Source organism: Chiloscyllium plagiosum, chromosome 28, assembly GCF_004010195.1.
Source record: "Chiloscyllium plagiosum isolate BGI_BamShark_2017 chromosome 28, ASM401019v2, whole genome shotgun sequence".
Classification (NCBI taxonomy): domain Eukaryota; kingdom Metazoa; phylum Chordata; class Chondrichthyes; order Orectolobiformes; family Hemiscylliidae; genus Chiloscyllium; species Chiloscyllium plagiosum.
Window position 1 is genome coordinate 12,963,672 of NC_057737.1, and position 24,015 is coordinate 12,987,686.

Below are 24,015 nucleotides of genomic sequence, written 5' to 3' on the forward strand. Positions count from 1 at the left end.
CAGTTCCAAACTTCCAGCTAAGCACTGTCCCCATGACTTGTCCTATCTGCCTATCTTCTTTTCCATCTATCCACTCCACCCTCCAACCTATCACCTTCATCCCGTCCCCCACTCACCTATTGTACTCTATGCTACTTTCTCCCTATCCCCACCCTCCTCTCACTTTATCCCTCCACCCTTCAGGCTCTCTGCCTGCATTCCTGATGAAGGGTTTTTGCCCGAAACATCGATTTTACTGCTCCTCGGATGCTGCCTGAATTGCTGTGCTCTTCCAGCACCACTAATTCAGAGCACTTAAAATGCTGGGACATAGTAGGCTACAGAACAAATGCAAGTAAATGGGATTAGTGTCATTTGGTGTTTGTCAGAAAAGACATAGTGGGTTGAAGGGCCTGTTTCTATACCATGTAACTATGTAAGCACTATTTTGCAAGAATGGGAGTTTAGACACCATATCATTTACCTCTGAACCAACACCACAAAAACTGACCCACATTGCCACTGTGAATAAAATACATATAAAACTATTAAGTTCTCCATTTTCAATCTTACTGATTAAAGCATTGTTTCCTCTTAGAAGTTGCACTAACTGGTGATGAGGTATTACAATATGGAAATATGAACACACTGCCTGTGCTTATTCTCTCACTCAGGTCATTTTTACCCAATCATCTCACCTCACTTAAGTTTGCCCCCTGTTAAGCAATGCCTTGATTTCACCCCTTCCCATTTATATGTAATTCACAAAACCCTCTGAGATAACTGCACTCCATTATTTTTGGCCACTTGAGCATCTTCCATTGTGATTGCTCCAACGTTGGTGCCCCTGTCACTAGCTGCCTAGGATCCAACCTCTCCTTTCACCTTTCCATCTCCTATTATTTTTTAAGGGACTCCTTACAGTACACATCTTTGATCAAGCTTTGGGCCATCTCTCTTAATGTAGCCTTATGTAGCTCACTGAGACATCGGACACTTTAGTACATTAATAATTTGTTCACTTTGAAACCACTGGTTTTTGTGAAAAGCCAAGCTCTCTGAACTCGGCAAATGGCTTAGTGAGTCTAATAGCCAGTGAGTGAGTTGCCCTAGAAGATCGCTGGCTCCAGCCCTTTCCTGGTCTATGAGAACTAATTTCTGCTGAGACAGCCATTCCAAGAATGTAATTGGCAGAGCTGGATAAGTAAGCTCGGGCTTTTGTCCTTGTGTATTAACCTTTCCCGGACATGATGCAGCTAATTTCTGCTGGGTTTAAAGATCACTGAGTTGTCCAGCAGGGAACTGCAGTGGAGATCTGCACTGTAACATTCATCAGTCTCTCACTTATGTTCCGAGATTGAATCCAATTCCTCAAATGCAACACCCCTGTGATGTGCTGCTCTGTTTACTATCTGACAGGCACAGTGCTAACCCAACACAGGTGTACCTTCCTTCAAACCTCTTACATCTTTCCTTGGATCCCATGGTACTGTATAAAGTTTGACTGTCCTGCCCTTCTGGAAAGATGATTTTAAAAGTCATTAAATGTTGCATATCACCTCCAGAGACTCTTTTGTATAACAACACTACTTTTTTTTAAACTCTAAGATTTGTACCTGGGTACTTGTACTAAAGATGTACCATTAAAAAGCAACCATTGTAAAAACGTTTCACTGTACTCCTGTACTACAGTACAAGTGAGAATACAAGATATTCAGAGTTGGGCAGTGTGGGACCATTGATAGTGATATTATAAAAGGTCCAAAAGACAAAAATGGTGCAGGCTACATTTCTGGCATAGGAAGTGAGTGAGTGTGGGCACACCAGAGAAGTGCCAGGGAGAGCTACCAGAAAATCATTTAGCTGCTCTGGCTGATTTCATGCCCATTTCAGAAACTTGGACTGCACGTGTCTGCAATAAGCAGTCTCAGCTCAACAGTAGCCCCAGGGAATCACCCTCCATATCCCAGCTGGCATTATTTAAAGGGCCGGGTGTCAGGTTTGTAGATGAGGTGCTTTGGACTTAGTGTTAGAAAGTTAGTGACTGTCTGAGACTTGTCCCTGGAGGTTTTGCAGTGGTCTGCTGCACACATTCAGGGAGGCCACCTCTATACTAGCCACGGGAGGCTGTGGTTATCATACCTCTGGGCTTGCAAGGGAACCTAGTTCCTTGTCCAGGAGAACAAGACTCTGTACGAGCAGAGGAAACCAGAACGTGAAAGAAAACCCAGCGATCAAAAGGTGTGCACTGGTTATCATGCAGTGTTTGCAATGAGGGGGAAGGCCTGTGAGGAGGGAAATGGGGGTATCCACAAAAGGCCCTTCCGTCCCAACCAAAATGGCTGACTGTTTGATGCCTGTGATGGTCCCAGGGAAATACGTCTAATTAATATTTCACCAGCTACTGGTTTCTCCCTGGATTCATTTCTGGGACCTCAAGGATGTCAGGCGTCAGCTTCAGAGCAGAAGGTTAGCTGTGGATGCCAGTGTGATGTCCTAGCACTCTGACATTGTAGTTGGTCAGGACACATATGGCACTAACCTCAGATGCACAACCATCTGCTCGACTTCTATATATTCAAGTGGCCCACTGAGCCAAGGCAGTCAATGGAAATTTAGTGTATACGAAGAAATCATAGAATCCTTACAGGGTGGAATCAGGCCATTCAGCCCTATTGAGCTGAGAGTGCTACTGACCCTCCAAAGATCATCCCACACAAGCTCACCTACCCACCCTATCCCTATAACCCTGCATATCCCATGGCTATCCCACCAAGCCTGCACATCCCTGGGGCAATTTAGCATGTCCAATCCTCCAATCCTGCACATCTTTGGACTATGGGAGGAAACCACAGTAGCTGGAGGAAACCCATGCAGACATCGGGAGAATGTGCAAACTCCACACAGACGGTCACCCGAGGATTGAATCAAACCCGGATTCCTGGTTCAGTGAGGCAGCAGTACTAACTACTGACCCACCGTGTTCATTGCCTCATCCTACGTTAATGTATAGTTGATTACAGTAGCAATGCCCTGTTGTGAACAGTATAGATGCATTTAACTGGATAAGGAGAGAGAAAGTAAAAGAATGAGATATTGGTTAGGTGGAACACTAACAATGGTACAGACCTGCTTAGCCAAATGGTCTGTTTCTGGGCTGTAAATAAATTGCAGTCTGTAGTAACCTTTAGACTTTTATGCAAAACTTGCACTATCGTTGTTTTAAATTTGTTGTGAGAACCAAGTGCTAAGTATAGGCAACATTAGAAAACAAAGTTGACAGAATAAAGAATGGGCAGTACTTTTCTTCTCAGGTTACAATCTGGCTGGCCTAGGTATAAAACTCATGACACTGAGATCAGTTTCTGGGTTGTTCAGAGATCCTTCAAGAGCTGCATTAACCAAGAGTGAAATACTCTCCCCAGTCCAAGTGTACAAGTCTTGGTATAAGTGGAGGAAATGAGAACGTGAAGTAAAACTCAAATTATCAAAAAGCTGCCTATTGGTAAATATCCACCAAATGTGATAGATGCTGAGTGGAGCAATTTTGCAAAGAAAACTATTGCTTCATGTTTAGTCGAGGGAAAGGTGGGCATTCAGTAGAAGCTGTTTATAATTTCTCCTGGTTTACAGGATGCTGGAAAGAGATTCTCGGTCAGTGCAAAAATCATTGGTGCGGACATTATAGAATTCAGGAGCAATGGCATTAGCTTTCAGGTTTCACTCAAAAACAGAATTGGGCATCTGGAAGACATCTGTTCAAATTCCACCCAATCAAATAGAAGACTTTATTTATTCAGTCACCAGAAAGCATTGGCCTTGTTTCAGTCCCCACATACATTATCACAGCAGGTAAAAGGGGCAGACTAATTAGATATGTTCCTCAAGGCATGGACAAATTGTAGAATCCCATGTGAGGAGAAATGAAATTTGACATATTCCATCACCTTAAACCAGGTACTCTGAACACTGCTTATCTGTGCATGTTACCAACTTGCACAAAGAGGGCTTTAGTCCCTGATTGGTTATCAAGAGATATGTAACCCCCTTGGCTTTGAGTGAATTAAAACTTACCTTGAAAACAATCGCTGAAAAGATTTCAGAACAGGCTGCTGGTTTGATCCTGCCAGTCTACCTCTGTAACCACCATTATTTGTTTTACATTTCCAAAATGATCACTGCACTACAAAGTACAAATTTGGTAATTTTCTAAAGCTTCACAGTCGTAAGCCAGCTGTGCAAAACTATTTAAACATTAGATTTAAGGCACTGCCTTTTGTCAGAACTGTTTGTGAGTTCATATTGGTAATGTTCATTTTTGGAGTGACTGATGGCACATCTATTGCCAACGTGCATGGCCAACACTAATGACTAAACTAAATGATGTGCCAACTTTCTGTCCGCTCCTGTGCTAATTCCCTATTTTCCTCTTTCACTGTCACTGGTTTGCAGGCTTAACTCTGCATCATCTGAGCAAATCTGGAGACAGTAAAAAAAGATCTTATGGCACTGGACATGTCTAAACAGATGGATGCCAGAAAAGCATGATTTGGCAACGTCAATTACACCAGAATATAAGACAAAAAGGGCTTTGATAAGTCAAGTTAAAAGAAACTTTTTATCAGTGATAGGAGGTTGGTACCAAAAGAACAAAAGACGATTACCAAAACAGCCAAATACAACTTTTCTTTTAATGCAGTGACTTGATGAGGATCTGGAATTCCTTGCTTGAAAGGGTGGTGCAATTGGAACTTTCAAAAAGCAATGGGATCAATACTCGAAGGGGGGAACATACAATGCTATGAAGACAGAGTAGGCAGGTGGAACTAATTAGATATCTGTACCAAAGACCTGGCAACGATACAATAAGTTGAATGATCTCCTGTTCATTCTCTGACATGACACAATAAACATCCACCAAAGGATTAATTGGCCCAAAGGACACTACTTCATTTGGGATTAATTCGCTTGTCGTTTGAGAGGGCAGTGCACAAACTGCTCAAAATCAGTGATTGGCCTCTTCCCTTGCTACAACCTTTCTCTTGTTTTAGAGATCACCCTCAGTATTAAAGCCTCAGTATTGTTGGAGTCAAAGATGCAAGATCAGTGCAGATGGCAACTTATTGCTCGGGGTCTCTAGTACTGCCAGAGTAGTTTAGGCAGCTGCTGAGTTTCCTTTACCCTGATGCTTCCAATGTTACTTTTGACCTTACAGTGCTAAGCTCCACAATAAAATACTCCAAAATAATATGCAACATTGTAAGTTGCCATGTTGCACATCGCTTACCTGATTGGCCGTTTCTTGATGACTTCAATGTTAGTTCACAGGTCAACTCTGAAAAAGACAGCCAACAGTACAAATCAGTATGGAGAAGGTTCAACTCTTGCAGCCATTATGTGCACAGGGCTGGGAGGAGTGGGGGGGCGGTTAGAGAACGGGGCGGGGGAAAACAGGAGAGGGATGGGATTGCCACCTGCCTCTTTTATTAAGTCAGCTGACTGAATGAATATCAAGAGGACAACATAATGAGCAGTATTCACAACTGAGGTTGTCTCTTCTGGCAGCTCATATTAAAGGTCTGGACCTGCAATGGGTACGGTTTTCCAAACGTTGGTTGTAAACTCCTGACTACTGTATCTCTAAAACCTTGGTGTGTGCTTGCAGAGGCTTCCCATCAAGTAGCATGGACTCAAACTTAAACTCTACCAAACAATGTCTGCTTTTCTTTTATAAAGAAATAACTGTGACTTCCTATACCATTTTGGTTAAGGTTTGGAGGTGCCTATCAGTAATTTCAACAACAGAGTTTACAATGTGCTTTCATCATCAGCAATAAGGCAATGTTAAGTACTCAGGACAAAGAAAGACTCCACTTGCATTGCCTTCACAGAGACAGAGTAGACAGAGAGCTGTAGAATGAGCTCCTTTGGGATCAGTGACTGGAAGTACAGTGAAGGAGACAATGAGTGAGGTCAGATAGACATGATCCCACTCGTTCCATGACACTGGCCCACCCAATCCACTTGGATTGATGAACATGTGAATGATAACGGACAACAAAGGACCTACTGAGCCATCCAGCTAGCCCTGGACCATGTGATTTCTTGTGACTCACTAAACGTTTTGAATTGGTGAAAGGTGGAAGCCTGAGAGAGTGAAGTTCTGTACTCCTCCAACTAGTGCAAAATACAGGCAAGTGGGTCACTTGATACTTAGAATTTCAGTGGTTTTCAAGCAAGCAGTCCCCATGGCTTCTGGAAGGAGGTCAGTCCTTATTCTGAGATGATGGATTACTGCATTTGCGGCACATGACCTTCTGGCACAACTTGGCATGTGCCAGAACAGCTGATCTCAGTTGGGGAGCTTCGACTGACTCTAGGTGCTGCTGGGGTATTTTGACCTCCTCAATTCACCCCATACTGATGGGTGAGCCCAATGACCGAATGCTCACTATCAAGCCTCATTCAGGAGAGCTGACCATGCACAAGATATACAGGGATGCACTCAGCAGGTAGCACACACTTCTGAATTATAAGGTGGTAAGTTCAAGTCTCACATCAAAGCTGGAGCACAACATTCTGAAGGATGGCACTATGCAATGGGGTAATAGTGATTTATTTCACTAGCATGTGGTCTTTCAGACAAGATAGCAAACCACGATCCTTTCTGACCTTTTGGGTGAATGTAAAACAATCCTATGGGTGCTATTTCAAAGGGAGTTTATTCCTGCCAATATTTATTCCTCAGTCATGATCACTGAAGATAGCTTATCTGATTACATTCTTGTTTGTGGGAGAGAGTGTTGTATGCAAATTGACTGTCCTTGTTGTGGTATCATGTGCATGTACCTTTAAGGGGGCATGTAGAGTTATGGAGTCATACAGCACAGAAACAGACCCTTTGGTCCAACCAGTCCATGCTGAACATAATCTCAAACTAAACTAGTCCCACCTGCCTGCTCCGGGCCCAAATTCCTCCAAACCTTTCCTATTCATGTGTCTATCCAAACATCTTTTAAACATTGTAATTGTGCCTGCATTCACCACTTCCTCTGGAAGTTCATTCCATACTTGAACCACCCTCTGTAAAATAATTGCCTCTTATGTCTTTACTAAATTTCTCTCCTCTAACCTCAAAAATGTACCCGATAGTCTTGAAATCCTCCAACCCAGGGAAAAGACAACTGCCATTTACTCTATCTGTACCTCTCCTTATTTTATAAGCTTCTGTCAGGTCCCCTCCCAACCTCCTATGCACCAGTGAAAAAGTCCCAGCCTTTCTTTATAACTGAAACCTCCCATTCTGGGCAACATTGCGGTATATCTCTTCTGAACCCTCTCCAGCTTAATAATAATATCCTTGCTGTAACTGGGCGACCAGAACTGGACACAATATTCCAGAAGAGTGTCCAGCACAACCTCAAAATAATGTCCCAACTCCTACACTCAAATGTCTGAGCAAAGAAGGCAAGCACGCCAAATGCCTTTTTAACCACCCTGTCTATATGTGATGCAAACTTCAAAAATTGAAGTACCTGCACGCAGCTTAAACTACCATCACTCACTCATAGGGTATGACAAGCCTGTACCCAAAGAGCTATCACCCTGGAGTAGGGGGGGATAAACATCTAATTACCCCATTACACATTCTAAGACTTAGTTATTCACCTTTCACTTAAAAGCTGCTCAAACTTTCTACCGTGTTGGTTGAGAGTAGGGAATGGTCAGATTCCTGATCTCCTGGGATTGCTCATCATAATGTGGAGTGTATTTAAACAACAGAAAGTGCTGAGGGTTGGTCTTTTCCAACCAAAGTGAGAATGCTGATTGGCATCCTGCAACTGGCTGAGGCAATGTTCCTACAAAGATTTAAGGTGGCACTTTGTTGAAAATCACATCTTGAACATCACAATTGCTCATGGGCTGCATGGGGAATGTCGGAAACACCATGGACTGACAGGAACCGAAACCTGGGGGATTTCCGTGGAGAGCTTCAGGAGCTCAGAGTCAGGCTCACTTGGGTGCTGTATGCTGGCATCGTGTGACGAAAAGTGACAGAATGTGGTTTTACCGACCCTCTGAAACCGACCCTCTGGGCATCGTGTGACGAAAAGTGACAGAATGTGGTTTTACCTGGTGGCCTGTACCGACCCTCTGAAGTGGGCGGTTAATAGAGGCTGGAGGGGCAACAGGAAGCCCACCAGTGCTGGGGAAGCAGCAGGCTGTCCATTCAGGTGCCTAAGAGGGAGGGAACCACAGGATGGCCTGCAGCTGAACTCAGGCAGGCACAGAGGATCCCTAGGCCTGCCTGGAGAGCTGACTCCCAAGTCTGTTGCCAGCAGATCACCTCCAGGCCAGGCCATTGGTCCCAGATGTCTCTGACAATACGCTTCACAGTGCTATAAGAAGCCTCAAGTGGAAACCTGCCACTTGTGGACAAGTAGCCCTGCTTTACCCCCATCTCCGGAGGCACTGGATGGTGCTAGGAAACTGCCCCCAAACCAACAAGGTCATGCCCATCTCCCTCTGTATTTGCTTCCACTGGAAGCTCACAATCCTACCCCAGTCCTTCAGCAAAACAGCTGATATCAATAGTGCTACTGTGGACAGTGGTCCTGTTAGAGGTGGGTACTTATTCTCTAAAACAAAAGGAATGAATCAACAATTCCTGCAGCGTGGGGAGAGGGCATTCAGCCCACTGAATACTTCAAAAGAGCATCCCACCCAGACCCCTATCCTATCCCCATAACCCCACATTTCCCCATGGCTAATCCACCTAGCCTGCATATCCCTAGACACTATGAGGATTTTAGCATGGCCAATCCACCAAACTGCACATCTTTGGACTGAAACCATGCAGACACGGGGAGAATGTGCAAACTCCACACAGTCAGTCATTCGAGGCTGGAACTGAACCTGGATCCGGGCACTGTGAAGCAGCAGTGCTAACCGCTGAAGAACAATGTTGTATATATTTCCTTTGTCTTATATTGGAGTTGCAATGTTTTTTTCCCCATTTGCTTGCTCAATGGAATGGACCTCCTCTCACTAATACCCATCCTCTACATTCTCTCTTGGGAAGTGGAGATAGTGAATCAAATCCAAATGCAGCAGAAAGTCTGCACAGGAGCAATAGCTGGACACAGGAAGGCAGCAAACATCTGCCATACAGCATAAATCTTCATCGCATTATCGGGACACCAATATCATTTCTGTCAGACAGAATTCTGGAACACCTGCTTTGAACTTGTGCGTCCAAAATCTTTGTTCCATCTTTGACTCCACCTCAGCACCCCTACAGACTTGAATGATTCCCACTCTTGCACAATAAGAGATATAGCAACGAAACAACTGGTGGAAGTTTCAGATTTATGATTGTATCACAATACGCATATCATATTATAACCACATTCCTGATGAAGGGCTTATATGCCTGAAACATCGATTCTCCTGCTCCTCAGGTGGTGCCTGACCTGCTGTGCTTTTCCAGCACATAACTCTTGACTCTGATCTCCAGCATCTGCAGTTCTCACTTTCTACAATCAGGAATAGGGCAATTATAGCACGACCAGTTTACTTAGACAATTTCTATGATAATACACAAGAATTTTTAATTGAAATAAAGTGGTTCAATAAATGTCTTTGGACTGACAACTCAATCACACCTCTATATCTAGATTCAAATATCTCCTGCCTGCTACTCCTAGAATACTGAAGGCTATTCTGATAGGAGTTCTGTGACGTTTGAATAATCACACTTCAACTTTCTAGGAATAAGAACTCATCTTGTTTATTCTGCAGGCTGACACCACACTAGTTCAGACAGGTTCTCTGAAACTCTATGTTAGCCCTAGTCCAGCTGTGAAAAAGGAACCCACTGAAAGACTTAAACATAACGTGAGTTCCTAGTTCTAACTTTTAACAGTGTAAATACATAATATACAATACAAGCTTCCTCTAATTCCTGATGAGTAATACCTGTGACCATGCTGCTCCTTTAACAAGGTTGTCCTAGGTTTTTTTTCCAAAAGTGTTATCCGAGGCAGAGTTGCCAAGATGTCTGGGTTTATCTATTTGAAAAGGCTTTCAAGTTTTTTTTTAAAAATCACTTGTTCAATGAAAGGCGAATGGCTAGTTCTCCCACCTCAGATTTTCTCTGGTTTGGGCTTGGTTTTAGCAAGCAGTCAGTTTTTGAGGCTGCTGGACCAAGAAACAGCTCCATGGAAGAAGGTATTCCATGCTGAGTCCCTCTGCCATCTCTTGCTCTCTCTCTCTCTCTCTCTCTTCTGTATCACCCTGTGTTTGATTTTATCTTTTTTGCCAAGGGGTGTTTATGGCGATTATTGCAGGAATTTGGAACAGCATCATCAAATTGGGATAGTCCATTGGGTGTTTGGATCAGTTAAGTTATTCTGTTCTCTTTTGTTCGTATTTCATTCAGTAGTCTGTAAATAAATTCTGTTGTGTTTAAAACTAAGTGGTTGGGCCAGCTGCATCTCTCCTGGAATATCCACTTACACCTGCTTAAAACAACTGGAAAAGTTAGAATCTGGGCTACTTTCTTAGAATGTTTTGAGGGGGGTCTGGCCTGGTCCATAACATACCACACAGTATATTAATGGGTTGACTCAAAATGTGTTTATGATGTTGAGTATTTGAATAGAGTGTTAAAGTCATTCATCTTGTTCCTGCAAACGTAGTCTCCTCTGACTTTGTAGCTGTGTTCATTATCTTGATATATTCCAATGCTGAAGTTCTAGTTTTGGAGAACAAGAAGGATTGTTTCAATAGCACCTCAATACTGTATCTTGAATTTTAATGTTGTAATTATAATGATTGCCAAATAATTTAAAAATAGTAATGCAGGTTAATCAGGCCATAAAGAAATGTAAACAGAGCAAGGGGTTCATTTCTAGAGAAACACAACTGAAAAGTGAAGGTATGTTAAATTGGAATGGAACTTTGGTCCAATCACACATACTGACCACAGTTCTGGTCTCTATATTATGAAAAAGAATATGAGGCACTGAAGATGCAAAACAAATGACTTACAGGGATGATGCCAGAATTGAGAAATTATAATTATCAAGAAAAATTGAAGTAGTGGAGACAGTTTCCATTGGAAGAGAGAAGGTCGAGGGGTGACCTATTAACTGGTTCAATAAGGCAAACAGACAGAATACTGCTACATTTTGAAGCCTTCAAAACTAGGCGGTATAAACATAGCTGTGTCACAAACAAAATGAATTCAGAAGAATCGTCTTTGTCCAGAGGGCACTTGCAAAGTGGAACATACTACTTCAAGAGGTAATTGAAATACATTAAAAAGTTGAAATAGTCTTTCCAGATCATAGGGCTGCCTTCTTATGAGAGAAAAAGATGACTGGTGGTAGATGAACCTGAGGGTCACCGCGCCTCAGACGTGGCACAAGGTTGAAGAGGAGAGTACTTCAGCTGGGGCAGGAATAGCAAGGATGCTCTGAAAGAGAACTAGAGCACATAGCTTTCTAATCTTACAGAAGGCTTGCTGATAGTGAGAGATGGGGCTCGTGTGGAGGATTAATAAACAGATAATTGGACCTGTACCTGCACTGCAATTGTGCAGTGCCTCATCATGTTCTCACAGAGTTACGCTTTATATCTGTTATGTAAACAAAAATCAATCACACATCTCTATCTTGTGTGGTGAATTGCTAATTAATTGAATATTGGGGGTGTAATTGAAGGAAGACACTGGAGAACTCCCTACTCAATATGTTATTGGCTGACATGTAATGGGAGAATCCAAAGCTTTGCATAAATTTCATACTATTTGGCATCTTCTGCTGCCACCTCCACCTTCACTCTCTCCTCCCACCCAGAATTCTTTAGTGCAATAAAGAAAGAAAAGGAAGATGCTTTGATATCACCTGTTTCACAACTACCAGATGTCACAAAACACTCCACAGCCAATGAAGTAAATGTGAAGGGTAGTCACTGTAGAATGTAGAAAACACAGCAGCGAATTTGCACACAGTAAGGTCCCTCTAACAGCACTGCGGCTGTGATCAGATAATCTGTTTTTTCGGAGATGTTGATTGAGGAATAAGAATTGGCCAGGCGATTCTCTTTTTATTTACTCATGGGATGTGGGCAGCTTTAGCCAGGCTAGCAGTTATTGCCCATCCCCAATTGCCAGAGGGCAGTTAAGGGTCAACCACATCACTGTGGGTCTGCAGTCATTTTGTAGGCCAGCCCAGGTAAGGATGGCAGATTTCCTTCCCTAAAAGGGCATTAGTGAACCAGATTGGTTTTTCCAACAATCGACAATGGATTTGCGGTCATTACTAGACTCTTAATTCCAGTCTTTTATTAAATTCAAATTGCACCATCTGCCATGGTGGGATTTGAACCCAGATCTCTAGAACATTTGCTGAGTTTCTAGATTAATATTTAAGTGATAATACCACTAAAGGATAACTCCCCTACTCTTCTCTGCAACAACACCATGACATCTTTTGCATCCTGACAATTAGGAAGATGGGGATTTATCTGACATTCTATCTGAATGACAGCATCTCTGACAGTGCTGCACTCCCTCAGTACTACACTGGCGAATTAGTCTTGATTTTTGCGCTTGCAATGGGAATTAAAAGCAGAATGTAATGATTCTGACTCTGGAGAGGCACAGCTGACACCCATGATAAAATCCAAACCATCGTACAAATGAGAACTAATACTAACGTAGGAAAACAGTTGGTCATATTTCACAAATGTGCAGAAAAGATGTTTATCATTCCGTGGATATTCCCCCAGAGGCTGACAGAAAGCTTTTATGAATCATGTACTTTCCTAGTTCTCTATGAGCTGAGCCACTTACAAGGTTCCCTTACACAATCCAACACTTCCCTTAAGTGTGCAGTTTTAAAATTTATTATGCAAGCTCTATTGATTCAAGAAAAAAACAAACATAAATCCTGTGGGTCCAATGAAACAGCAGTTAAAGTTTCTGAACACAGAATTGAATGTGGATTCAGTTCTATATTACCATTTAGCCTTGAGTCATTCCACAGAATCCCTGCATTGGTGAAGTGAGCTCCCACATAGTTTTTATTGCAAAAGACTGTACACAGCTCACATTTATCCTTGAACCAACAAACACTTCTTTTAACTTCACTACTGAAGCAGAATTCGGTTTTCCTTCTTTTGTCTAGTAGGGGTCTCACCACACGTTATATGTATGTACAGCAACATCCCAGAAGTTGAAGGCATGTGGTATTAGTAGGAATGTATCTGCAGAAGGAGATAGCTAGGGGATTGACAAAACTGGAGTAATCAATAGACCTTCCTTCAATTGGTGGAAATATATACATATATGTCCTCGTGACCTGCCTGTGAACCACTTTGCTGGTTGGGCCTATTTTTAGGCTTCTGACAGAGCTACTATGAAATGGAACTCAGTGTGGCAAAGTGCAAATCCTTGAATTTCCCTCTCTTTCCCTTCCTGGATAAGGACTCAACCCAGCAGCAAGTTGGCACCAGCAATTCAACTTTGTGTATACACATATTTGGAACCCTTGGCAAAACTCAAGTTAAATATTTACCTCTCTACAGCCCCAGGTTTGTCAAATCCTATCATTGACAGAACAACACCGTATTAGTTCTGACTGATGGATTTGTGCATCAGCCAGTGAGGAGACTTCAGTTTGTTAACGGTGCCAATGAGGTTAATTCTATTACTAAGCTGAAAGCTCAGGCTGATCAGTAGACAACACAGTGGCAATCAGATGATAGACAGCTAGCTTTTGCACATTATGGCACAAACTATGACCGAAAACTGTGGGAGGTCAGTAAAACTGATAGAAGAGAAAAAAATGGTTTAACTTTTGAGTTGTGGTATTTGGTTCAGGAGGAAGCAGTAATTTTCAAAAAGGAATTGGATCTCTACTTAAAAAGGCAAAAGGTTCAGAGCTTTGGGGAGAGTGTGGGTGAAACTGGGCCACTTGGATAGCTTTTATAATGCCAGTACTAATAAGATGGTCGAATGACCTCCTGGTATACTGGATGATTCTATTGTACCAATAGGTCATTTTCACTGGGTTGAGGAAATGGGATGGTCAATGTAGGTTTGGGAACCAACAGGTAGACAGCAGAGGGAAAAGTCAGAGAAGCAGTAGGTAAATGGCAGAAGGGGAATTGAGCTAAATTACTAACTCTCTTGGATAGATGCGATGGACCAATCCTGGGCCTCCGCACAGGATTCCAGACTTTCCTGATTCGAATCCCTAGTGCTGCTCTTTGGAGCATCAACACATAGGGAGCAGGTTACTTGCCTAATATTTTACACAGAGCCAGAGTTGAGGCACTGGGGCGAGTGAAGGAAAGGAAAATTTGAGAGTCAGGAGAAATAAATGCGTACACATCTAAAATCATTCTGCATATTGAGTTGAGACAACATGTAGATTGTGGGGATTTAAGAGAAGATTTGTAGCTCAGGTTGTGGATCAGTTACCCGATAAGCTACCCGATCAGTTACTGATTCCTGCACAACAGACCTAAACAGGAAGGCACGACACGCCCAGAGACTCTAGTCACCCTACCATACATCAAAGACATTTCAGAGATGACCACCACGCTAATCCGACTCCTCGGCATCATGGTAGCCCACAAACCTACTACCACACTAAAACAACTACTGATGAATTTAAAGGACCTCATACCCACAGTCAGCAGAACGAACGTAGTATACAAAATACCCTGCAAGGACTGCAACAAACATTACACTGGACAAACAGGCAGGAAACTAGCCATTGGATGCATGAGCACCAACTAGCCACAAAAAAAAGACCAACTATCACTAATATCCATACACACTGACAAAGAGGGACACCAGTTTGACAATACATCCATCCTGGGATGGGCTAAACTAAGGCCAGAGGCCTGGTACTCAAACTGGAACTCCATGAACAATCATATAGATTTGGACCCTATTTACCAACCTCTCAGAAACAGAACTGGAAATGGTACCACCCACCACAATAGACCAAGGCAGATAAATTGCAAGCGGGACAGACATCAACACTTCATCGGAGGCTCACTGATGTTACCTAGCATGGTGACAAAACATCTGAAAATAAAAACCTACCAGCTCAGCGAGCAAATTGACAACGTGTAAGGGGATTTAATTTTAATTTTGCTGTGCAGTGAGATACATCATTGGCACTGCAACTGAAAATAAAAAGGCTCACAACTGAGAATTTTTTTTTAAAAATGTGCACACGTTAGCCTCTGTTGCACAGATACCAGCTAGAGAACAAAAGGATGCTGCAAGTGTTGTGTTCCGATAAATCAGGAACGGTTGCTCATCAAGTATTTATGTTGATAACAAAACCGTCTCTTCCCCAATTTACTTTAGGGTTTGAAAAGATCATTGAAGATCTTCCAAAAAGGGTAAGGGGTCTCCAGCCATTCGTCATTCCTGGCAGATTGTCATGAATGGTTTTGATGATGGAGGGTCGTTGCGGGACATTAAGGAGAGTGCTGCATGGTGTACATAGATGGTTTGGACTGGCTGCACCACACACAGTCTGGGTGGAGTCTTATGCTCCCAGACAATGTAATTCCAGCAGACAGACCAACGGTGATCACAGAAGCTGCCTGATAAGCAGAACATCTAGAGGCTGGGTCACCTATCGGAGATACAAGACAAAACTCAGACCAGTTTTGTGCCACTGTAAACCCCACATCACCAACTGAAGATTAGACACAAATAAAAAGCAGAGAAAGATCTGTATTTAAATAGTACATATTGCAATGTTAGGATGTCCCAAAGCACATAAAAATGTACTTGAATGACATTAAGGTTGGTGGCATATTGGTAATGTCTCCTGACTAGGAATCAGTTCTGCATGTTCTGGATACATGGATTCAAATCCTTCCATGGCAGAGGGAACAAAGAGCCAGTTTAATGGTGACAATCTAACCACTACCGGATTGCCATTTTAAAAAAAAAAATCCCATCTTGTTCACAGATGTCCTTGAGGGAAGGAAATCTGTTGTCTTTAACTGGTCTGGCCTACATGCGACTCCAGACCCACAGTAATATGGCTGACAATGAACTGCCCTCTGACTAAGTAGGGATGAACAATAAATGTTGACCTGACCAGTGACACCCACATTCTGTAAACAAATAAACAAAAATTATAGTGTAGGAAATGTGGCAAGCTAATTTTAACAGAGCGACTTCCCACAAAAGCAATGCGATTAGATAATCCGACATCAATTCAAGGATAAATATTGGCCAGGAATTATGCCCACTTGCAAGATCAGACCAATCTTGGCTTAATCTCTCATTCAAGTAATGGCACTTCTGATAACGCAGTGCTCCTTCAGCACTGCACTGGAGTGTCAAGTCTACAATTGTTCTTGTATCAGGTCCGTGGAGTGGAACTTGAACCTTTGGATTCAAAGTGTTACCAACTGACACTGGATAAAAATTGAACACACTTCAGGTGATGTGATATTATATTTGAAATACTGTGGATTCAGATAGTTCAACCAAGTTAGTTACTGAAGTGGATTGAAACAAAGGTTGTCCTGAAGTCATACAAATGCCAATATTTTCAGAGCAGTTTTGAGGGGACCCCATGGCAAATGAAGGAAAACCTAAATCGGTCAGTTGTGCCCCATATGATCATTCTTCAGTGAATTTGTTTTAGTAGAGTCTGTCTCCTTGTCTGATAATGACCAGATTGGACTTGTTTGTGATCTCCTAACAGCCTGCAACTACTCAAATGATTAAACTCACAAGTGACCACTAAACACAAGACTGCAGAATGCTGCACACAGTTTATCAGAACTAAAGGACACTCCAAATAAGCATCTTGCAATTAAATAAATCCCTCTGCCTTACTAACTTCGGTTTGCTCTGCCATTTTTTTTCTAGAAATTATTTTGGATTTCTCAGAGAAATGAGCTCAATTTCTAGTCAGACATGTTTCATTGAGACACTTAATTTGTTTTCAACAGGAATCCAGTGAGTCACTATACTCAAAGTATCCTATTTGCAGTTTGTTTATTTGATCAGCTTTATAACCCTCCTCCACATCCAGCAATGTATCTCTGTGAGTACATCTGTAACATACTGACAGGAACTCCTCAACATTTTCACCATAAGATCTCTGTCTTATCCCAAAATAGCAACAACTTATTGTTTGAGTTCTCTTTGTTGAGTTAAAAAAAAACAAGAGAAGTTCCACAGACACTGACAATTCCTTCCACATTTGACAGAAAATTACTTGTACCTCTACCAATGTCATTTACTGTATCCATTGCAGCCGATGTGGTCTCCTCGACATCGGGGAGACAGGACGCTTTCTTGCAGAACGTTTCAGAGAACATCTCTGGGAAACTCACACCAACCAACCCCACCTCATGCCTGAAAAGTTGATTCTTCTGCTCCTCAGATGCTGCCTGACCTGCTGTGCTTTTCCAGCACCACACTCTCGACTCTGACAATTACCTGATCGGTCTAACCTTGATCATCAGTGAAATGAAAGGAAGTGTCACTTACTCATCAATAACCCGCTCAGGGGTGCTCAGTTTGGGTTCCACCAGGGCCACTCTGCTCCTAATCTCATCATAGCTGAATTCAAGAAGTGAGGTGGCTGTGACTGTTCTTGAGGTCAAGGCTATGTTTGATTGGGTGTGGCATCAAGGCACCCAAGCAAGATTGCAGTCAATGGGAATCAAGGAGAAAACTCTCTGCTGGCTGTTGTCATACCCAGCATGTTACGGATTGTAACTGGATATCTCTGCAGGGGTTCCTCAGGGTAGTTTCCTTGGCCCAATCATCTTCAACTACTTCATTTGTTCTCCATCAGGTCAAAAATGAGATATTGACTGGTGGCTGCATAAAGTTCAGCGTCATTTGCAACTCCTCAGATATTGAAGCAGTCCATGTTTAAATGCAGCAAGACCTGAACAATGTCTGGGCTTGATTCAAAAAGTACCAGGAAACATACCTGTCACACAAGAGCCAGGACATAACCATCTCCAACATGAGAGGATCCAATCATTGCCTCTTGGCATTAATATTACCGAATTCTCCCAACACTACCCTCCTGGGGGGTTACCATTGATCAGAAAACTGAACCAGCCATATCAATACTGTGGCTACAAGAGCGGGTTGGAGGCTAAGGAATCCTGTAACTTAACAGAGGCTTCCCCAAAGCCTTTCCACCATCTCCAAGGCATAGGTCAGGAGTGTGATGGAATACTTCCCACTTGTCTGGATGACTGCAGCTCTAACAACCTTCAAGGATCTTGATGCCAACCAGGACAAAGCAGGCCAATTGACTGGCACTCCATCAACTGCCTTTATATATTCACTCTCTCCACCTTTGATGCACAGTGGCACCAGTTGTATGCCAACTACAAGAAACCCTGCCATAACTCACCAAACCTTTTCTGAGAGCACCGCCCAACCCATGGCCTCTACCATGATCACCAGGAAGGACAAGAACAACAGATACATGGGAACACCAGTATGACCTGCAAGTTTTCCTTCAAGCCACTCACCATCCTGACTTGAAACTATATCATTTGGTTCTTTCACTGTTGCTGGGTCACGATTCTGGAATCCCTTCCTATCAGCACAGTGGTGTATTTACTCCCATGGAATGAATCTCCTCAAGGGCACACAGGAGATTGCAAATATGCTCACATCACGTGAACGAATAAAAGATAATAAATGTCAAGACACAAAAGAATAAAACATCGGAAGGATGACCCAAAGAGTTTTAAAGTGGGTCTTATTTAAGCAAGAGGGGTGAGATGAACAAATGTATACATTTTGGGTGCAATAAAGAAGATGCATCAAAAGGACAAAATCATAGCAACGCATCATATAGATGCTGCAGAGGATTACTGGGTAAAGGAGGGGTGATATCACAAAGGGATTTAAACTTGATGAGAATTTTAAGTTTAAAGCTTTGCATGGACAGCAAGGTCATGGTGAGCTGGGGTAATGTCGGCTAGGGTCCAGGAGGAAGAATTTTAGACAGGGTGATGTTAATGGATGAGAGGCTGACCAGGCACCACTGGAATGTACAAGTCAGAAGTGAAACATGCATGTCTGAGGGTTCCATAGCGGATTGGTGGAGTCCCACAATGGAGCAGAAATGGAAGTGGCTTGCCTCTGTGATGAAGGTAATATGGCTTCCTTCCTCTCCATGCATGACAATTGATCCACTGGCAGTGGTGGCTGGGTGAGTGAACCAGAAAGGAGGTTGGCGAGGTAGGGCACCCTGTGGGCATACTGGGCAAGACAGCTGATAAGTGACAATTATAGGACAGCTTGGGTTAGGGTTAGGAGGCCAGGTGGTACCTTCAATGGGCACACTGGAGCAGACCAAGAGGGAAACTGAAAGTCCCTGTGTCAGGATATCAGCCGTGGTTGTAGGCCACTGTCGGGACTGAAGGAAGAACGGGAAAGGTTGTTGCTAGGAAGAGGAGCAGTGGAGAAGAGAAAAGAAAAGATCAGGAGAGCAAAACATAAAATGACTATTGTCTGGAAATAGCAGCCAAAATAAGTGTAAAAATACTTAAGCCCATAAAGCTACTGATAGATCAATCTCCTCCCACTCCACCCCTATCTGGAGGTTGGGGGGAGTGAGCATTAGAGACAAATACATGACTTCAATCATGAAATTTGTTTTTCACAACCAAGAGACCATTATATTCCAGTCTTTCCACAACATCTTTATCAAACATATTTGAGAATAGAAACTCCCAAATACAGTAATCATAGATCTAAACTAAAATATAATTAGAAATATAAGAAAATTACATGTGCTTCAACTGATTGGCGCTTAGAGACTATTGTTTAATATTCAGGCAATAATGATAAAAATTGAAGCAGAAGTGACCAGGGGTAAAGTCTTAAATGGCCTGTGAGAAAAATAAAGGGAGAGTCATTAATCCTTAATAAACACGAACAACTTATTGAAAGCAGAGATCCCATTCTGCCCCAATACATTATGTTCTGTCTCCATCTCCTTTGTTTATAAACAGAGATCGTTTGGCCATTCATTAGTGACAAAAACAGAGATTTAGCCTTTAACAATTTGGATGCCAAGCTTTGGACGCCCCTTTCCTCTACCTCACTACCACACTTAAAGTATTTCATTAAAACCATCCCTTTAACCAAGCTTCTGGTCACCTGTAGTAATATCTCCCTTTGTTTTTTTTTAAATATAATGCTCCCATGAAATGCCTTGAAGCAGTCCAATATGTTCAAGGTGCTATACGAATGTTGTCGTTTAATGCATGCAATCCAGTACCTCCTTGTGGTCCTCAGTATTTCACTGAGAAGATAGTGGTTTATGTGGAGTGCCGGCACAAGGTATTACAGCTCTGATTCAGCATTACCACATTCTCCTTGGCTACATTCCTGCACTGTACAGTACGGATTGAATTTCAATCAATAGTTTACTGGCAGCTGACCTAATGCTTTAAGTTCCTCTCAAACCTCATTGTACCTTGAGAATTCAGTGACTTTGAAAATCTGGTGTGCTGGAGAGAGAGAGAGAGAGAGAGAGAGACAGAGAGAGAGAGAGGAGCGTGACAGAAAGAGAGAGAGAGAAAGAAAGAAAGAGACAGAGAGAGAGAAAGAAAGAGACAGACAGAGACAGAAAGAAAGAAAGAGGGAGACAGAGACCAGCGGGTTCTGTCATTTCTACAGCAGCTACACTGGGGAATTCACTGAGACAGCAGCAGGTTACAAGAAGCTCTTTTGCTTCCAGGGCATGAGGCAATCGTCCGCAGCCGCTTGGTGAAAGTCATGTGTGTTGCGGTACATTATCTGGTCACCTCTTAGGTTTCTAGTCTAGACTAATGGGGGTGAAGAGTGATATTGTCTGTCTCCATTTCCAATTGCTGAGATTCAGTTCCATGATAGATCATACCATATATTCCCAGCAATTTCCAGTCTTCTTCAGACTCTGAAACAATTGGGGCAACGTAGAAAATTGAAAAGTGGGCAGTCTAGACGGAGACCCTTTCAGATCGCACACTAGGAAACGAGAATTTGCTTGGGAAAGGATGTGTCTGCACCCCCCACCCCAGCGTCACATTTCCTCCTCAAGCCTCAGTGAATAGTCACACATAGCTGTTAGAGAACCGCAAGAGGTTGTTCAGCCCATCATGTCAGTACTGACTTTCTGAACGAGCAATGCATCTCATGACATTCCGTCTCCACCTCCTCCAACCCCATGACCAGAAAGGAAGAACGTGCAGGGTTAATATTCCAAATCCCTCTTAGGTGCCTCAGTGAAACCTGCCTCCACCACACTCTCAGCAACACGTTCCAGATCTTAACCACACATTATGCGACAAGGCTTCTCCTCATGTCTTCGTTGTGTGACAATACTATGGCTTTAAGAGGAGTATTTTGTTCTGGATTATTTTTATGAGGAAAGGGTGAGAGAGAGAGATGTCGAACAGTCTACTAAAGCTATAAGAGTTGACAGTTTGTTAATCTTGGTTTCCTTTTAAGTTGGAATGATAGAAGCAGCCTGAATGGGTGGGTTAAGCTCCCATAGAACTAGGATTTTTAGTTTTAGTTTTCAGTAGCAGCAGTTGCTATGGTCTTGAAGCAGGGGTTTGGAAGCTGCAGTACATCTTTCCCTGCTACACTCTCTCGCAGAGTTTTCTTGTGATTTTGTTTCCCTCCTGGACTGGAGAATTGCCTGTGAAACAATCTAGTTTACTGAATTTGCCTTTGTCAAGAGTGTGTTTACAGCATGTTACTATATTGTGAGCTGAGAATGTGTTGCTGGAAAAGCGCAGCAGGTCAGGCAGCATCCAAGGAGCAGGAGAATCAACGTTTCGGGCATGAGCCCTTCTTCAGGGCTCACGCCCGAAATGTCGATTCTCCTTTCCTTGGATGCTGCCTGACCTGCTACGCTTTTCCAGCAACACCGTTTCAGCTCTGATCTCCAACATCTGCAGTCCTCACTTTCTCCTGTTAGTATATTGTAACAATTACGGTTAGTAGTTAAATAATCTACTATTCTGTTAAGTTTTCCAAGAGAGTTAGGTTTTTCCAGTTTCTTCTTTCTTTTGTTGTACTTGAACTATTGTCTATGAATAAAGCGTGTTTTGTTTCAAATCTGGTAGTTTGACCAATCCAATTGCATCCAGAACACATTGCCTGGCACTTGCCTTTAAAATAAGAGAAAGTTTAGGTTTAGGCTATCTTCTCTTGTACATTTTGAGGAAATCTGGTCTGATCCATAACTTGCAAAAGAAGCAATTGTTATCTTAATGCTTTCCCTCTTTTGATCATTCTATTAGTGGAAACAGTTCCTCTTGACCTACTCAATCCAGGCCCCTTCTTCTCAACTTTCCATTCTTCAAGCACAACAGTTCCAACTTCTATCCATCCACATAGCTGAGTTAAATGAATTAGTGAAAGTATTAAAGGACTAGACAAACGTTACTAAGCATGAGAGATCATGTACAAAATACAAGGTTTACTTGAAGACTGGAGGGACATGCATATATGTAGAAACTCAGCAGGTCAGGCAGCACCTGTAGGAAGAAAGCAGAGTTAATATTTCAAGTCAGTGACCCTGTTCTGATGAAGAGTCACTGAACTTGAAACTGTTTTCTTCCCACAGATGATGCCAGAACTGCTGAGTTTCTCCAGCATTTATTTTATTTCAGATCGTCAGCATCCACAGTTCTTTGTTTTATTGAATGCATTCATGCAGCACTTTCACAATTTAAGTATTTATAATATGGAAGTATCTGTGAAAAGCAGTCATTGTTTTCATGTGGGAGACACAGCTTGTAATTTGTGCACAGCAAGCTCTCACTAAATGCTCCACTTTGAAAATTATTACGGGATGTTGTACAGCTACTTAGCAAGGAAGATATTGGTGTAGTTACGTCACTAAACTAGTAAATGCAGAACCTCGGGCTCTTCTGGGGACATGAGTTTGAATCACAGTTGAATTTCAAAAAAAGCTGGCCTATTGGTGACTATGTAACCACTGTGGATTGTTGTAAAAACCCATATGGTTCACTAATGTTCTTACGCGGAGGAAATCTGCCATCTTTACCTGGGTCTGGCCTAATGGTGACTACAGACCCACAGCAATGCGGGTGACTATTAACTGTCTTCCAGGCAATCAGAAATGGACAATGAATGCTGGCCTTGAGAATGTGTTGCTGGAAAAGCACAGCAACTCAGGCAGCATCCGAGGAGCAGGTGAATCGACGTTTCGAGCAAAAACGCTTCATAGGAATGGCTTTTGCCATCCTGAAGAAGGGCTTTTGCTGGAAACGTTGATTCTCCTGCTCTTCGAATGCTTCCTGACCTACTGTGCTCTGCAGCATAACACTCTCAACTCTACTCCTGCATCTGCAGTCCTCACTTTTGCCTAATAAATGCTGGCTTAGCCAGCAACACCCAGTTCCTATGAATGAATGACAAAAAAAGGAAGACAGGGCCTTGATTTCACACCTCGTCCATAAGACAGTACAATACCCTGACGTTACTGAACTGAAGTTCCAGGAGTGGGTTCTGACTCAGAGGTGAGATTGCAACAATGGAGCCATGGCTTAAGTGAAGGGTCTGATTTTGAAATTGTATTGAACCTCCTCACCTGATCTAATGGCCAGCAATGAAGTTTGCTTTGGTTTTGATAGAAACACAATGCTACTATGCCCTTCACACCTGACAAGATAACACGACTCTTATTCGTTAACACTGTGCCTCAACTGGACATTCTCACCTCTAAAAGGGTATGGGGGCATCTTTGGATTAGCAACTGCACCCCTATTAACAACTATTTTTGGACCTTTGAGCCATAGTATGGGCATCTAAACTGGGTGAGTCTCAAGAAGGTCTACTCCAGTACTGTTCATCAAGTGATGTGACTCAGGAGGATTCGCAGTCTACCCGATGAGCACTGTTCAACTGATAATGGCAAAGGGCTCAGCAAATAGTTCAATGTGTTGACATTGTTCTGTGTTAACATTATGGTAATA

At 42.6% G+C, this 24,015-nt stretch overlaps 2 protein-coding genes across 5 annotated transcripts in view; one reads left to right on the plus strand and one right to left on the minus strand.

Annotated features, from left to right (window-relative positions):
* ccdc92ba (coiled-coil domain containing 92Ba) overlaps positions 1 to 24,015 on the minus strand; it is an 81,977-nt gene that overhangs the window by 33,232 nt on the left and 24,730 nt on the right. For all 4 annotated transcript variants that reach the window (XM_043718330.1, XM_043718333.1, XM_043718331.1 and 1 more), the window contains exon 3: positions 5,267 to 5,314. In XM_043718330.1, coding sequence (XP_043574265.1) covers positions 5,267 to 5,314 — 48 coding nt within the window. The remainder of the gene's footprint in view (positions 1 to 5,266; positions 5,315 to 24,015) is intronic.
* Positions 1 to 24,015, plus strand: part of rap1gap2a (RAP1 GTPase activating protein 2a) — a 516,227-nt gene that overhangs the window by 24,574 nt on the left and 467,638 nt on the right. The window lies entirely within an intron of this gene.